The following is a 17,735-nucleotide window of genomic DNA, read 5'->3' as shown; positions in this document are numbered from 1 at the left end:
CTGGGCGCAAGAAATCGAGGCAAGGCGGCCAGAGGGAGGAGATCGATGGAAGGGGCGGCGGCGGTCTGCTCTGCTCGAGCGACTCTGTTCGGGTGGCTGCTAGTCGACCAAAGGAAGAAGGAGATAAGGTCGGGCCCGAGCGAGAGCAGAGAGAGACAACGCGGATAAGGCAACAGCGTGACGCGCTCCGCGGCCTCCTTCCCCTCCACGGCCGCGCATCGCCGGAATTCATGCATCATCACCCCGCGCCGCCGGCCGCCGGGGCCACGGACCGGCCGGCCTCCGTCGCCGCGCGCTGCTGCGTGCAGGTCAGTGCCGATGCGAACGCCGCACCGAAGTAGGCGCGCATGTGCCAGCTCTTCGCGTGCCGCCCCGTGTGTGCGCTGGCGGCCGGCCGCAGAGGCGCTCCTGCGCATGTGCAGCGGAGAACGGGGCAGGGAGGGGCAGCGGCAGTTGAGGGTGATGGCGCCCGCGGCTCGGTTGGGGCGGAGCTCAGGCGGAGAAGGCTCATCGACGATGGGGGTCAGGTCGTGGCTGAGGAGCGCGGGCGCCCCAGTCGCAGCTGAGGAGCGCTGCCTTTGGAGGAAGAAGGAGGTGGAAGAAGATGTGTGGATCCCACTGGTCATAGAGGTAGAAGGAGAGAGTGCACCGTGTATTGGTTTAAAGCAGGAGTAAGAAAGTCTTTTCGCTTGTCCTCTCCGCGCTGGCCAGCTGATCTGCCGTTGCCCTCGCCGCTCGGCTGCCCCCTCTTCACTTCTTCAGTTCCCACCGCAGCCGGCTCGCAAGAGCACCCCGCGGCGGTGGAGAGGTAAATCTCCTCCGGGCGCCAGCGGCGGCGGATCAGTCGAGGTAAGGCCTGCTCTGAGTTTTAATCATCGGATCAGATAGACGGCAAGAAACTGAGGATGCCATTGAACGCGGTAGTACGATTTATATGTGTAGAAGGGTTCTGGGGTTTAGTGCATGTTCCCAGATCTTGGTTCCATACTGCAATGGCTGACTGAAGGTGTAATTGGGTCTACTGACACTCATAGTCATAGGGTATTGGAGAAGAAATGGGAAGCAGAGAAAGGCGAGTGGTGTTTGTCACCGTAGGAACTACATGCTTCGATGCTCTTGTCAAGGCAGTAGATTCCGAGGAAGTGAAAGAAGCCTTACTGCGTAAGGGTTACACCGATCTCCTGATTCAAATGGGCCGAGGCACATACATGCCATCTAAGGTAACAATTTTCTCTGTACTCTTGGCAAGTTCTATTATATAATGGAATACTGATAGACTAACATTTTGTAGCCGATGAGTTGAGATTAGAGATCTTGTAGCTGATATCCTAGATGGTAGTTGTTCTTCACATGTGGAATCAAATTGCATTAAGACATTTTGATGATAAATTATGGCATCTGAGGAGAAAATGATGCGGAGAAAGACAGTAAATGCATTGGGATAAAAAAACGCCAGAGGAAATTCATTCATCCAGACTTTGATTATGTTGCATTGTTTTAGTTGAGTTTGTCACTGTTTAATCTTTATATTTTAGGTTTATAGATGACAAAATTGAATTGATGATCTGTTACATGGATAGCTGGTATATATAGCCATAGGACATGAAAGAACATATCTACCAGATTGGCAGATTCTCTGGATTGTTCTACACTAGGAGGTAAAAGTAAATTACTATGGGATATTGAAGGATTTGAAGGAGAAATGGCTTGCTCTTGTGATGTTTACTAGTTCTGATTGCGTATTAAAATTTTCCAGATGGCCTTAGTTCTTTGCAATCATAGAATTAGCTTGCAATAGTAAGTAGTAACATCATTTTTTTCAATTAATAAATAAGAAGAAGGCATACTTACCTGGTAATCCCCTTTGGCTGAATTATATTTTGCTAATCCATTGTTAGTCGTATTCATAAAAATGACTTCAGTATTTGACCATCTAAGGAGCTTCTATAAGTTCTATAGGCATTTATGCAACAAATATTTACAAATTAAAAATGCTAAAACCATCACCTTACAAATTAAAAATGCTAAAACCATCGTAATGTCGCTTTTCAAGCTGGTGGAGGAAAACTGTTGCTGCAGCTCCAATAGAAGCTCGCAAGGGCCTTAATTTCTTAATAATCTTGGTGGCTTGGGAGTTATGGAAACATCGTAATACTTGTGTTTTTGAAAAGAAGAGGCCAAGTATACAGGATGTTCTTAGGTCTGTTAGTATGGAAGGGAGCCTTTGGTGTTCTGCTGGGGCTTCCTGGCTCCAGGAGTTGGTGTCTAGGTCGTTGACCTCCTTGGCCTAAGCCTGGGGTCGTTGGGTTGTTTCCGGCATAACTTGTGGCGCAAATGTAATTAGTTGTAAGCGGCACTTTTATTGGTGTCGGGTGTGGTCTGTCTAGACCTTTGTTTTTTTTCTACCTTAATGAAATGACGCGCAGTTCTCCTGCGTGGTTTGAGAAAAAAAAATGCTAAAACCATCACCTTAGTGCTAAGTGCCACGCTATTGTAACTAGCATTCACAATTAAGTTTCTCAGCATTGTACAATGAGCATTCACAAATAAAAATGCTAAAACAACACATAAGTGCTAAGTGCCTTTGCTATTGTCAACTCTGGTATGGTAAACTGTGTGTGTACCGCATAATGAAACTGACTATTGTTTTTTTTGTCAAATTAGGCCTTTATATTTGAGAAAATTTTGTGTTTTTACAATTTTCTTTATTTTCAATACTGCTTACCTGTAAATCTTTTGCTGACTTAATTTTATTTTAAGTGGTGGCTTGTACGGCAATCCTATTGAGTCTGTAGGCTCATTGCGATTATATGCATGTAAAACTGTAAAAGTAATGAATTTCTTCTTATTAAATATAGGACTCAGGAAATTCAACTCTTCAAGTTGATTATTTCACCTTTTCACCAAGCATTGCTGACTACATAAGAGAAGCATCCTTAGTCATCAGTCATGCAGGTGATAATCAAATTATATAGTGGTTGTAACTTCTTAACCCATTGATGTATTATCTGATTGTGAATTGAGCTATTTATTTGGTTGTTCTACGAATATTGTAAGTAGATGTATAGCACTGAATGTTGATTTCTAGTCAGGTCAATGGTAACAAGCTTTATTTTAACAGGATCCGGAAGCATATTTGAGACCCTACGACTGGGAAAACCTCTAATTGTTGTTGTGAATGAAGATCTTATGGATAATCACCAGAGCGAGTTAGCGGAAGAACTTGCCGACAGGAAGCACCTTTTCTGTGCCCGTCCACAAACACTGCAAGAGACTGTTGAGTCAATGGACCTGAATAATCTCCTGCCTTACATGCCAGGAGATGCCAATCAAGTTGTTTCACTGATCAACAAATTTCTTGGTTTTCCAGTCGACTGATTGTCTCCATCATTGCTTACTCATCATGAAAATAGAGGGATCTTGTGCGCTAGTGATTTAGTCAGAAAGTGCTGGGAGAATGTCAGCTCTAAGCTAAGAGCATTGGACTGCGCACTGCTTTCATTTGATCATGATAAGCTGAAATGAACTGGCCAAAGAGCCATGCTGATATGAAATGGCCAGTATGGTGGATGGATCAACTGACCCTAACCCAGGGTACGGTGTGATCTGTTCTTTTGGTTCTACAATCCTGGCTCCTGGGAGCAATTGATGTAGCTTGGTGGAATCAGCAACCTTACCTATTGTTTCTATTTTGATATCCTTCATCTAACTACTTACCATCTCTCAGTACAAGGGAAATGTTTCCCAAATTGCATGAAATGTGCTTCCCCTTTTCTTTGGTATTGGAGGGTGCATAGGTAGCTGCTCTCCACAGGATTGGGATCCACTTGAAGGCATGGTTTCAGTTGCGATATATGAACTCAGTGCTGCATCGGAGAGTTGGTGAAAGCAAACCCATACGGGCCCTTTGATTGGTATTTGCTACATTCCAGAATGTAACTGATGTGAGGATCCATGTCATTAAACATAAGCATTGTGGTTTTGACCTTGATTGAGGGAAGCCCCGTTTAGCAATCTTGCTGGGATCAATATGCCATATGCTACCATTATTTCACTCCTTTTTGGACTCCCTGAAAGCCATCTTGGTGATGATGTGTGTTGTACTCCTGCACTACCATTGATTTCCATATTTCAGCTTTGTTTTAGGGGACAAACTATTAGTAGTGGATGTTTGAGGGAAACTCACTTTACTCCATTGATGAAGCATGCATGAGACCCACTTGACCTCTTAATTTTCTTTTGGATATTTAACCCTCTCTTCGTTGAATTCTTGGCAGAAATGATGCGGAGCCTGTCCTTGTGCTTCAACAGAGTTGTTTGCTTCTCCCAGCGCTTAATGCAGTCCATAGTCATATGAAGTGGTGTCAAGCCGTTGAGGCGGTGTAAATATCTTTTAGGGGGTTTTGTCTAATTCAAGCACACCTAAGTTTTTTTAAAAAAGAAAAAGAAAAAGCACACGCAAGTGGCTTTCATGACTTCTCAGCCTGCTTGATGACTTGGGGTCTTGCTATCTATTAGGACTTAGCTAAGCCTAGTATTAAGTAACTAACCTAATGGCCTAGGCCAAACGGCTTAAACTAACCCCTGTCGTAGTGTGGCTAAAGAAAATAAAATCTAATACAGAAGGGACAATTTAAAACATACCTTTACTTATATCTTCCTCCATGGTCACCAAGAGTGCAATCCTAATTTTTAGATAGACAACGACCATGTTCGTGCGTTGTTACGGGCAGAAAAATTATAGTACAACACAAAAGTAAATATCATGAAATATTGAATATTATGAAACTATATTATATATAAAGTAAGTATAAAGGTATACCACAAATAGTTCATCCAATTTGTATCACAGTTCTGCAGTTGGAAATTTCACAAACCCTTGCTCTTCTGTTGCCTGAAAATGAAGGATCAAAGATGTAATTTCTGGTAGGTGCTTTCGGAGAACTGTGTCCCATGCAAGTTCCAGAACTCAAAATATTTCACCAGTCTGCTTACATGTCCGAAGTCATGAAAGAAAAAATGAGAAGGGATAAGGCATGTTAGCTACAAAAATAATAACTGGAAGAAAATTATTTCCAGCGTTCCCAAGTATTCAAGGTCTAGTGTCAAAATTGTTTAAGTGTGGTTTTTCGGGGTGGGCTAGTTTATGGTCGCCCGTTAGTTGGCGTCCGTACGATCGATTTCCGACAACGTTAATATTTCCTTTTTTAGTAATTTTTTTGTCATTTTCTGCTAAATATTTTTTAGAGAAATTTTTCAGAGAGAGAGAAAAAAGTTTGATCAGACAAAATTTGACAGGAAAAGTTTTAAGATAAAATTTGAAGAAAATTTTTTTTCATCCAAAACAAAAACACTCAGGGTAAAAAAACTTTTGCAAAGAAGTTTTGAGATAAAAATTTGAAGAAATTGTTTTTCATCCAAAACAAAAAAACTCATGGTGAAAAAAAAAATTTGCATCTCCAAAAACTAAAAAAACTCTGGTCAAAATTTTTTGTTAAAAAAGTTGCATCAAAAAATTAAAAAAAAACTTACCTAGGGCTCGCCGCCTCCCTCCGGCGAGCTGCGCCGCCCCTCCCCGCTGCCAGCCCGCCGCGCCGCGGCGCCCCTCCCCGTCGTGCCGCCCTCCTCGCCTCCGCTCCCTTCCGCCACCACGGGCCCGCCGCACCGCCCCTCCCCGCCGCGCCGCGCGCCTCGCCTCCGCTCGCCTCCACCACTGCCGCTCCACCCCTCCCCGCTGACGGCCCGCCGCACCGCGCCGCCCCTTCTCGTCGTGCCGCCCGCCTCGCCTCCGCTCCCTTCCGCCGCCGCCGGCCCGCCGCGCCGCCCCTCCCGCAGCCATCGTGCCGCCCCTCCCGCAGCCATCGTGCCGCCCTCCCCTTCCGCCGCCGGCGCGTTGCGCCTCCCCTTCGCCACGGCGCGCCACCATGAAGCAGGAGGAAGGGTGGGGGAGATGAAAGAGAAAAAGAAAAGTAGAAGGGGAAAGAGACAGGTCACAGGAGGAAGGAAGGAGACGCCTCCTTCACGTGGGCATGGTCCCACCACGTGGAGTCGTCGCCCGTGAGTTCGCTTCCGTCCGGCGATTGGAAAATCAGCATTGGGTGGTTTTTCTAAAGCAGAGTCCTTTTGCACTGGCCATGTCAGGCCGCAGATTCCACTGAATGTGGATGGACAATTTGAAGAGCTGTTAACTGGTGTGTTAGATAAAAGAGAATGGCTATATAATGTTGTATTGTGTTACTTAGCAGAAGTAGATGATCTGAGTGCCCTGAATCTACTCAAACAAATTCTGAAGGCTGGAGAGGATTCTGATCATCTCAAAGAACTTGCCCTAGCTTCAAATGCTTACTGAAGGTGCTTCCTATGCACGGAGAGACATTGCCAATATGCAGAATGTGAACAAGTGGCTAGAGTTGCAGACTTGTTGCTTGGTGTCACGCTTTCTAATCAAGTTAGAAGTGTCTGAAACAGATAGAACTGCTTGGCAGTGTGAGGCACTGGGAGTGCTAGGGAAGGCTGACAAGAAGATGCACAGGAAAGATTTTTCAGTATTGTACAGTCTCAGCCTTGAAAATGCCGAGCAGAAGAATAACCTGCTTCTTTTATGCAAAGAAGCCGGAGAGGCCACGACAGGCGGCGAGGTAGGGCGCGACAGGCGCCGGAGGAGGCCGCGACTGGCGGCGAGGAAGGGCGCGACGGGCGACGAGCGCTGGAGGCCGCGACGGGCGGCGAGGTAGGGCTGCGCCGCGACAGTCGGCGGGGCAGAGTCGTACCGCGACGGCCGGCAGCGACGATGGATGGAGGCGACCGCTCCTCTCTGGGAGCCGCGACGTGCGGCAAAAACAGAGAAGGCGACGCGCGCGATGAAAAACAGGGGAGGCGACGGACGGCGGAAGGGTGGGAGGAAAAAAAATGGATCGGGATTGGATTAGTTTAGTCTAACCCTAACCCTAATTTTTGCTCTGATTCCATGTTACTAACCTTGGAGATTAGAGAAGACAATCTGCCATTAGGGATGGAGAGTCTCTATATTGAGCCAACATGGGCCATATGGGCCTTTGATATACTGTAACACTGAGGAGTTGCACTGGCTTCTTTTAGCTCAAATACTGAGTGCTCAGAAGCAGTTCACTGATGCTGAAACAATTGTTGGTGCTACTCTAGATCAGACTGGCAAATGGATTCAAGGGGATAACCAAAGCCAGAAATCAGGCTACATATGGGCAATTCGGAGATGCAGTTGAGACATACACCCAATTTCTTTGAAACATCTGCTTTTGAACATGGCATCTGTAAATTACATATTTTTGCTGATCTAAACATCAATAACATAGCATGGCAATGTGATAATGAATTCGCGCGCCTTTCAGAATTTGACACCCTTGCTGCGAATTATTCTATTTGTGTTTCTTCCTATTTTCTTTTTTCTCATTCATTTTTTATTTTCTTTTTCTTTTCCGGGGCAAGCGAAGTGACCAAACTACCCTTGCCTCTTATCCTCGGGACGCAAGGTTCACGGGAGCCCAGACCCCAGGGCACGGCGCTCTCGTCACAGGAAGAAGAGGCGGCGCCGGCCGCTCCCGCAACCAAGCCCAGCGCCGGCGACGGCCCTCTCGTCGCAGGAAGAAGAGGCGGCGTCGGCCCCTCCCGCCCCCAAGCCCAGCGCCGGCGACGGACGCCCCCGCCCCCAGCCAAGCGCCGACGACGGTCGCTCCCGCCCCAGCCGCGACTGGGCCCAAGCCGCCGCGCCGCAGCGGCTGAAGGGAAACGGGTAGGCTACGCTAGCATCACTACCGCATAAACCCAAGATACTTGCGAGTAGAAGATCATAGATCGTTACCACTAGACGCGCAGCGCAGCGGAAGAAGTCGCGCGTCGATGTAGAGGAAGTAGTCGATCACGTCCCACGAACCGAGCTCCTCGTACTTGATCCCAGCAGCCGATCAGCGCAGCAGTCGCAGCAGCGCCTCCACGGAGTCCACACGTACGGGGATGAAACACCGGGCGTCGGTGTGCTAGCACCGCACGCACGGCAAGGGCGGCGGCCGAGAGAGAGGGAGGGCGGCGGCTAGGGAGGTGGCGCGGCTCAGGTCATCGCCCCCCTAGCCCCTCCCTCATATATATAGGGCGTACTAATGGGCTTCTATCTCATAGGCCCATTAGTAACCCTAATCCCTCTTGGATCAATATCCACTTGGGCCTTTAAACCGTATTGCGATGATGGGCTCTTGGGCATATCACCAACAATCTCCCACTTGCACTAGAGACAATCATACATGCAAGCTTTCCAACATTCCAAACCCCTTAAGTGTGTGACCCGTTAGGTTCATGTGTAGGTGGTCGTGATCGGAAATCATTTCCGAATCACAAGTCAATAGCGGCACCTAGCAGGGCATAGTGACTCACAAATACACATAAAGATCATATCGGCCGAACCATAGATATACTCATACACCGATCCCTTTGCCACACGATATCAGTCAAGCTCAAAGCGAGATGCGTGCCACCTTTGTGATAGCTCGACCATTCTCTCGATCTAATAGTGGATTCTATTCATAACTAACCTTTAGTCATCATGATTAACTCTTTAATCACTTTGGCATGGCCATGCACTTTCAAATCCAACTATCTCGAGGGGCCCAGAGATATCTCTCCCGTTATCTAGGAGGGGCAAATTCCATCTTGATCCGCTCACATCCCATTCCATGTTTCATGACATACCTGTAAGCTGCTTTTGTAACTACCCAGTAATGGAGTAGCGTTTAGTAGCCCCAAGATGCACCACTACACACAGTGAGAAACAATGGTGATCTCAGGTCTAAGGATTCAGTAGGTATAACACTCAAGAACAACTGATGGCACATACAAAATAACAATCCCAACATTGTCTTGGAGTGGGTCAATCCAACACCATGTTCACCAACATGTGTCCACATCATTAATTCGATATCTCCATATCCATGATCCGTGAAACATGATCATCAATTAATGCATGTGCTAGTCTCAACGTCGTTGTTGTCCCACACAACGACATAAACTAGGGATAATTTAGAATCATATCATTTTCAACAAAGAGTTTCACGAACAAGTCACATACTTGATAATCAATGTAAAATAATCATCCATGGAACAAATAACAATTATTTATCATTACATAAACATACTCATGACACAAAATCTCCCACGCACACTAGAATCACTGATGTAAGTATCTAATACCCATAGATCTCATGTGCGCCTCATGCTTTGGTTGTGGGAGAGGCTTCGTCAACGGATCAGCAATGTTTGAATCCGTGTGCACCTTGCAAACCTTCACATCACCTCTCTCAACAAAGTTACGGATGAGGTGATACTTCTGCAGTATATGTCTGGACTTCTTAGTTGTTCTAGGCTCCTTTGCTAGTGCAACGGCACCACTATTATCACAATAGAGGTCCACTGGACTGGACGCACTAGGAACAACACCCAAGTCAGAAACAAACTTTCTGATCCAAACAGCTTCTTTTGCAGCTTCGGAAGCTGCAATATACTCGGCCTCTGTCGTCGAATCAGCCACCGTATCTTGCTTGGAACTCTTCCAGCTCACTGCCCCACCATTGAGGCAGAAAACAAAACCGGATTGCGATTTGGAGTCATCTTTGTCTGTTTGAAAACTAGCATCGGTGTAACCCTTTACAAGGAGCTCATCTTCGCCTCCAAATATTAGGAACATATCCTTAGTTCTTCTCAAGTACTTAAGGATACTCTTTACAATTGTCCAGTGAGGTTCACCGAAATCTGACTGATACCTGCTCGTAACACTTAGAGCAAAGGAAACATCTGGGCGCGTGCAAAGCATAGCATACATGATCGACCCTATGGCTGAAGCATAAGGAATCGTACTCATCCTCTTTTGCTCATCAGGTGTCGTAGCACACTGACTCTTGCTTAGAGTAATGCCATGTGACATTGGCAAGAAACCTTTCTTGGAATCTTGCATATTGAACCGATTCAATATCTTGTCAATGTACGTGTCTTGGCTCAATCCAATTAGCCTTTTTGATCTATCTCTATAGATCCTAATACCCAGAATATAAGCCGCCTCTCCTAAATCCTTCATCGAAAAACTCTTTTTCAATGAGGTTTTAACGGCTTCAAGCATTGGAATATCATTTCCGATCAGTAATATGTCATCCACATATAGGACCAGAAATACAAGTGCGCTCCCACTAGCCTTTTTGTAAACACAAGGCTCATCTTCATTCTTGATGAAGCCAAACCCTTTGACTACTTCATCAAAACGAATATTCCAACTCCGAGATGCTTGCTTCAATCCATAGATGGACCTCTGAAGCTTACATATTTTCCCAGCATTTTTAGGATCGACAAAACCTTCAGGCTGTGTCATATACACATCCTCACTTAGATGTCCATTAAGGAAAGCGGTTTTGACATCCATTTGCCATATCTCATAGTCATAATATGCGGCAATTGCTAGGAGAATCCGAACAGACTTTAGCATTGCGACGGGCAAAAAGGTTTCCTCATAGTCAACACCTTGAATTTGTCGGAAACCTTTCGCCACCAATCGTGCCTTATAGATGTGAACATTTCCATCAATGTCTAATTTTTTCTTAAAAATCCACTTACAGTCGACAGGTCTTACACTGTCAATCTAATCGACCAAGTTCCAAACTTGATTATCATGCATGGATTTTAACTCGGATTCCATGGCTTCAAGCCATTTGTCGGAGTCGGGTCCCATCATTGCTTCTTTGTAGGTCAAGGGCTCATCATTTTCCATCAATAATACATGGCGCTCCTCCGTAATAAGGAGGTTGAGCTTGTCAGTAGCGCGACGTGCCCTTATAGACCTTCGTGGGGCTGGTGCCTCAACTACGGGTTGTGCAACATCTTGCACATCCCGTGGATCTTCAGTGGGTGCTGAAACAGTTTCGGGTGTTTCCTGAATTTCTTCAAGTTGCACCTTGCTCCCACTAAATCCTTTTGAGAGAAACTCCTTTTCTAAGAAAACACCATTGCGAGCGACAAACACTTTGCCTTCCGCCTTATTGTAAAAATAATATCATTTGGTTTCCCTAGGATACCCCCACAAAGAAACATTTGTCTGACTTTGGAGTGAGCTTATCTGACATCAAACGTTTGACATAAGCCTCACATCCCCAAACTTTGAGAAAAGATAATCCGGGACGCTTCCCAGTCCATATCTCATATGGTGTCTTCTCAACAGACTTACTTGGAACCCTATTCAGTGTGAACGCAGCAGTTTCAAGAGCATAACCCCAAAATGACAATGGAAGATCAGCTTGGCTCATCATGGACCTAACCATGTCCAACAAGGTTCGGTTCCTCCGTTCGGATACCCCATTCCATTGAGGCGTTCCGGGCGGAGTTAGCTGCGGAATAATTCCACATTGCTTCAAATGATCACCAAATTCAAGGCTCAAATATTCTCCTCCACGATCAGATCGCAGAAATTTAATTGTCTTGCCTAATTGATTTTGTACTTCATTCTGAAATTCTTTGAACTTTTCAAACAATTCAGACTTGTGCCTCATTAAGTAGATATAGCCATATCTACTAAAGTCATCAGTGAAAGTAATGAAGTACTGAAAACCACCTCTGGCTATTGAGCTCATCGGTCCACATACATCGGTATGTACAAGTCCCAACAAGTCACTCGCCCTCTCACTCTGACCAGTGAAAGGCGCTTTGGTCATCTTTCCAAGCAAACAAGACTCACATGTGTCAAATGATTCAAAATCAAATGAGCTTAACAATCCATCTTTATGGAGTTGTTCAATGCGTTTCTTATTTATATGACCTAAGCGACAATGCCAAATAAAAGTGGGATTCAAATCATTTGGTCTAAGCCTCTTAGTATTAATGTTACAGACAGATTTATCCTCAAGATCAAGAACATATAATCCATTCACCAATGGACAATGAGCATAAAAAATACCATTGCAAAAGATAGAACAACGTTTGTTCTCAATTACAATCTTAAAATCACCAACTTCTTCCAAACATGAAGAAGAAATAATGTTCTTGCTCAAAGCAGGAATGCAATAACAATTATTTAATTCCAAAACTAATCCGGAGGGTAGAGACAAGTGGTAGGTGCCGACCGCCAACACCGCAACCTTTGCGCCATTGCCGACCCGAACGTCCAACTCGCCTCTTGCAAATCTTCTAGTCTCACTTAGACCCTACAACGATTTGCAAGTGTGAATCATCGATCCAGTATCAAATACCCATGATTCACTAGAAGATAATGCAATATTTATTTCTATAACATTTATACCTGAAGTGGAAGTCTCACTTCCCTTCTTCTTCTTCTTTTCTTCCAAGTACTTCTTGCAGTTCCTAGACCAATGTCCCTTTTCATGACAGTGGAAGCATTCATCTTCAGAAGTAGGGCCAGATTTGGCCTTAGGTGCTGGCTTTAGCTTAGAGCCCGAGGACTCACCACCGGAACTCTTTTCCTTGCCTTTACCTTTGGGATTAGGAGGCGTCCAACGCTTCCTCTTTTTGTTCCCCTTCTGAATCATCATCACATGATTGGGATTCTTCTTAATGCTCTCCTCTGCTGTTTTTAGCATCCCATGCAACTCACTCAATGTTTTATCCAAGCCATTCATCTGAAAGTTCATGATAAAAGGCTCATAGCTCGCCGGGAGCGACTGGAGAATAACATCAGTAGCCAAGTCTTGGTGAAGTTCAGAACCAAGTCTATCCAAAGTCTCAATGTAACCAATCATTTTGATCACATGAGGACTGACTGGGCTACCTTCTGCCAGCTTGCACGCAAACAAGGACTTTGAGATATTGAACCTCTCAGTCCTGGCTTGGTTCTGAAACATCCCACGCAGCCCCTCGATCATGGTATGAGCATCCGCATGCTCATACTGCTTCTGCAGATCAGGGGACATGGTGGCGAGCATCAGACAGCTGACATCAAGTGAGTCATTGCAGTGCTTCTCATAAGCTCTGCGATCAGCAGCAGTTGCATTGTCAGGGAGATCATCAGGATATGGCTGCTCAAGAACATACTCCTTTTTCTCTTGCCTGAGAACAATTCTCAGGTTGCGGTACCAATCAATAAAGTTTGTTCCATTCAACTTTTCTTTCTCAAGAACAGAACGCAAATTGAAAGCGGAATTGTTACTGGCAGACATGATCTACAACATTAAAGTAAAGCAAGATTTCAGCACTAAGTTTATGTAAAGACTTTCATTAACTGATTTAACAAAAGACAACCTACTATATCAAAGTCATCTTCCCTCTAATGACATATAGTGGTTCAAGATCCATAATCACTAAAATTCTAGTGAGCTTTAGCATCACGGCTAGAAAAGTAGTGATACAGGTAAGTAACAAATTACTAATCACATCTCTATGCGACTCTTGTTTGTTGGGTGGCATCCAATGCCCCGGCCCCAACCCTATGCCTTAAAGCCCAAAACTGTTTTGATAGCTTTGCTGAGTAAACCAATACTATACTTGTGAATGTCCAACATCCACCCTATACAAAAGTGATAGCTGAGGGTACTCTACTTTGGTAAACCTACCACACAACGATCAAAATTTATAGGTGCAGCTATTGGTAAAAGGCATCAAAAACTCAAACTTTTCTGAGGGAAGTTATTCTATCATGATTAAAGCATCCACCATATGTAAAAGCATGAAAGAATAGTATGACAGGAAAATAAACATCACAGGCATATAATCATATTATATTGTGAATAGTATGGCCTCTTGCATCACAATGGGCTCCATCGCCATGGCTCCAAGGTGACCTCCATTGCCATCCATCCTGTCTTGTGGTGATCATCATCGCCATCATGATTGAAACCTCCATGAAAAGATACTAAGCTACTACATCTAATAGCTAGTGAAATAATTACATGAGGATTCAAACATCACAAGTCGACACGCAGGTCATTATACAATAATGGTGCAACCTCAACCCGATTGTGTTAACTTGCGACACGCAGGCCGCACAAATCATCACATACATCATCACATGACATTGAGGCCATACCATTCACATCACACCCTGCAAAAACAAGTTAGGCGTACGACGTGTTCTACCAAAGTAGCGCTTGGGAAGCCGCTACAGCGAGAAAGCAACGGCGGTCCCGCTGCCCTGAAAACCTCATGGAATTACACAGATCGCATCTATGGAATCCCTATGAAAATCTCATCAGAGTGATCGCATCACCTCAAATCCGAGCCATTCATAATGCCTCAATTTTCACTAGGTCAATCACCTTGACCGTGCAAACTTTGCACTTGAGAAGACTGCATCTACACATGACCTTGATCTGTTGGTTCAATCTGCTGACTATGCACACAGTTAGTCCCGATGGTGATTCCAGCCGGTAGGGACATATCGTATGCATAACAGAGAAAGAACACAAACTAATCTTTTGTCACATGCCGCGCAATCAACTCGCTCCAGTTTTAACCCCTTATGACCAATTGATCTAATCAAACCGTGCAAAAGTAATAGATCCAATCTACTACAACAACATATCACCTATATGCAAAAGATCCAGACCAAAAACTACGCAAGATGGCTCTGGTACCACTGAAGGGAAACGGGTAGGCTACGCTAGCATCACTACCGCATAAACCCAAGATACTTGCGAGTAGAAGATCATAGATCATTACCACTAGACGCGCAGCGCAGCGGAAGAAGTCGCGCGTCGATGTAGAGGAAGTAGTCGATCACGTCCCACGAACCGAGCTCCTCGTACTTGATCCCAGCAGCCGATCAGCGCAGCAGTCGCAGCAGCGCCTCCACGGAGTCCACACGTACGGGGATGAAACACCGGGCGTCGGTGTGCTGGCACCGCACGCACGGCAAGGGCGGCGGCCGAGAGAGAGGGAGGGCGGCGGCTAGGGAGGTGGCGCGGCTCAGGTCATCGCCCCCCTAGCCCCTCCCTCATATATATAGGGCGTACTAATGGGCTTCTATCTCATAGGCCCATTAATAACCCTAATCCCTCTTGGATCAATATCCACTTGGGCCTTTAAACCGTATTGCGATGATGGGCTCTTGGGCATATCACCAACAGCGGCCCCCTACGGGAGGCGCCCCCAGGTACCCGCGGTGCACCAACGGGTCGGAGCCGTCGGTGCCCTCGGGCCCGAGGATCCCCGCCGCGGAGGTGAGCGCGAGCTTGAGGTCGACCACCCACTCGAGCGCGCGCTGCGTGCCGCGCCACGCCACGACGATGTCCCTGTGGCCGAGCGCGGCGGCGCCCTCATCCCTGGCCACGGCCACGTACCCCATCCATTTGCACTCCCTGGCGCGGCCCCGGCGGCAGAGCGGGCGGAGCAGCACCTTGCCGCGCAGGCCCTCCCAGTGCCTGCTGCCGTGCAGCTCCCTCCGCCGCCCAGCCATATCGCCGCCGGGGGACATTGCCGCTGCAGCGTGGCAGCCGATCTCACACAAGGGTATCTCACAAGGGTGGGGTGGGGACGGGTGGGCATCACCATACCGGCACCCTACGTCGCGAGCTGAGAACGGCAGAGAACAGAGAGAACAGTGTACCCCAGGGGTGGTTTGGTTATTTCAGGTGCTTTGGAAAAGAAAAAGAAAAGGGAAAATGGATGAAAAGAGAGAGAATGTGAAGAAACACCTGAAATAGAACAATTCACAATAAGAGTGTCAAATTCCGAAAGGCGCGCAAACTGAGTCCCTAATTCAGTGAGGCGCGCGTATTAGAACCTAAATTTTGAAATTCCTCATGAAATACAGCCATGTAAAGCATATAAAAAACATTAAGAAAAAGGGAGCCTCCAGGAGAACCCTTACGTCTAACTCTTCAAGAACTTCCTGGCAAATCACCTGAAATAGCAGCACCAAAGGCTGGGATCAGGGATGGCCCGCGATGGCATAGCCTCTGGCTTGAAAGCAAGTGCCAATACCTGAAAGCCTGAAACCGGGAGCTGCGACGCCAGTTCATGATCCCAACTCCCGTCGCAGCGACGCCAGCAACAAGCCGTGGAGCTGCGACGCCCGAACAGAGAAGCGGAGACGTCTTCGCCGACGCCGGGGAAGGAGCAGCGGACGATGCAGGGAATGGAGCGGACCTGGGCGGCGGCGGCGATGCGGTCCGGGCCGCCGGCGTCGATGAGGACCGGGGTGCCGGCGGCAATGCGGACCTGGGCGCCGTGGGTGATCTGGACCGGGACCCGGATCGGGACGGAGCGGACCGGGGGGGGGGGGGGGCGGCGGCGATGCGAACCGGCGCGGCGTGGGTGATCCGGACCGCGGTGCCGGCGGGGATGCGGACCGGGGCTGCGATGCGGACGACGTGCTCCATGCAGCGGAGCAGATGTGCCGGCGGCAATGCGGACCGGGGCGGCAATGGGGACGACGTCGCCCAGGATCACGGCCTGCGCAGATCACGGCAGGATGCAGGCGCGCTTTATACGCGTTTTTGAATTCGAATTGGACTGTCGCACGATGGAACTCCGATCGGACGCCGCACGGAGCACACAAGCTGGACTAATGCTGATCGGACGCATGGGATGGGATGACGAAAGACAACGTGTGGATCACACGACCTGGACAGACGACGGAAGGTGGCGTCCCGCTTAGGGGATTTTTAGTAGAAGAAAAAATAGGTAGATAGGTAGAGAAGAGATAGAGATTAGTAGTGTGTAAAATGACCTTGGTATCCTCATTTATTGACTGAATGAGCTACGCCAAATGAGTAGTTTTGACCAAACTCCTGCCAAAACTTCCTCTATTCGGGGTGGTACTCTATCATCATGAATTTTAAAGTAGTTGTCACTTCATCTGCCACGTCGGTCTCTCTACCAGATCATACCTCTCTACTTTAAGAGATCCACCCTCTGTCCCTCTTTTGTCGATATGGGTACCACCTGCTTGTTAGACCAGTCGCGCCGCCGTGCGCCTCTATTCACACTAGTGATGCATGCGCGCAAATAAATGCACACAAATAAGTGTTACATGGAAGGTGGTTATCGTGAAGATGATACGTGAAAGGTGAATATATTTATGAGGTACCGAGTAATGGCAATATATTACATATACAGACAACATGTTTTCTAATACAGATAACAATATTTGTATACTTTCTCCGTCCAAAAAATAAATCATCCTAAGAATTTTAGGATAAATTAACAAGAAGATAAAATGATCATATTTGCCCCCTATTTAATTTATTACCTATATTTAGCACTAATTGAATCTTGCAAGCACATAAATTTCTAAATAGAGTAAGATAATTTATTTTTGGGACAAATTTTGAATCATAGAATGACTTATTACGCATAAAAAGATTATAAAAAAGTAAAGCACGAAGCGGGGAACCCTAGCTTCAACAGCAACCATAATAGAAAGTGTCAGCGTACGAAGCAAGAGAAGTTGGAACATGGTGCATCAAATTGCTAACGCGAACAGAGTTAGGAAAAAAGCCAAGAGCGGAGCGACGCCAAAGGAAAGCCACGCGGCACGGACGGAGAGCAGCAAAGCAATAGAAGAGCATGCGGCGCTTGAAAATCGAACGTACGCAACGGCCAGTGACGCATCCGATGGAGATCGCTCGGACGGCAGCTTTCCTGCTGACGTGTCCTGTCCGGGCGGCCGCCGAGCCCGCCACTAATGTTAGGCCTTGTTTAGATCCAAAACGCAAAATGCAATTTTTTTATAAATCACTTGTATGGTGTACTAAATGTAATAAATCGCATTATACAAA

General features: G+C 46.6%; 1 protein-coding gene across 2 annotated transcripts; it reads left to right on the top strand.

Moving 5' to 3' along the window:
• The first annotated feature begins 716 nt into the window (after window positions 1-716).
• Window positions 717-4,232, top strand: LOC120682570 (UDP-N-acetylglucosamine transferase subunit ALG13 homolog). Of its 2 annotated transcripts, none has more exons than XM_039964530.1 (4): window positions 717-849; window positions 1,035-1,220; window positions 2,859-2,955; window positions 3,122-4,232. In XM_039964530.1, exons 2-4 carry the CDS (start codon window positions 1,056-1,058, stop codon window positions 3,376-3,378), a joined length of 519 nt encoding a protein of 172 aa, XP_039820464.1. In that variant the 5' UTR covers window positions 717-849; window positions 1,035-1,055; the 3' UTR covers window positions 3,379-4,232. The 2 variants fall into 2 exon arrangements, with proteins under 2 accessions (XP_039820464.1, XP_039820463.1); XM_039964529.1 differs by having other exon boundaries at window positions 723-849; window positions 1,041-1,220.
• The last annotated feature ends 13,503 nt before the right edge of the window (window positions 4,233-17,735 follow it).

Source organism: Panicum virgatum, chromosome 7N (assembly GCF_016808335.1).
Source record: "Panicum virgatum strain AP13 chromosome 7N, P.virgatum_v5, whole genome shotgun sequence".
NCBI classification, from domain to species: domain Eukaryota; kingdom Viridiplantae; phylum Streptophyta; class Magnoliopsida; order Poales; family Poaceae; genus Panicum; species Panicum virgatum.
Note: the sequence above shows the minus strand (reverse complement) of the source record. Positions and strands in the feature narration are given on the sequence as shown.

Bases quoted from the DNA above. Each gene is read 5' to 3' on its own strand.
- LOC120682570 (XM_039964530.1), top strand. From the start codon at position 1,056: ATGGGAAGCAGAGAAAGGCGAGTGGTGTTTGTCACCGTAGGAACTACA. The intron at 1,221-2,858 runs GTAACAATTTTC...TATTAAATATAG, and splicing joins GCACATACATGCCATCTAAG to GACTCAGGAAATTCAACTCT. The intron at 2,956-3,121 runs GTGATAATCAAA...TTATTTTAACAG, and splicing joins CTTAGTCATCAGTCATGCAG to GATCCGGAAGCATATTTGAG.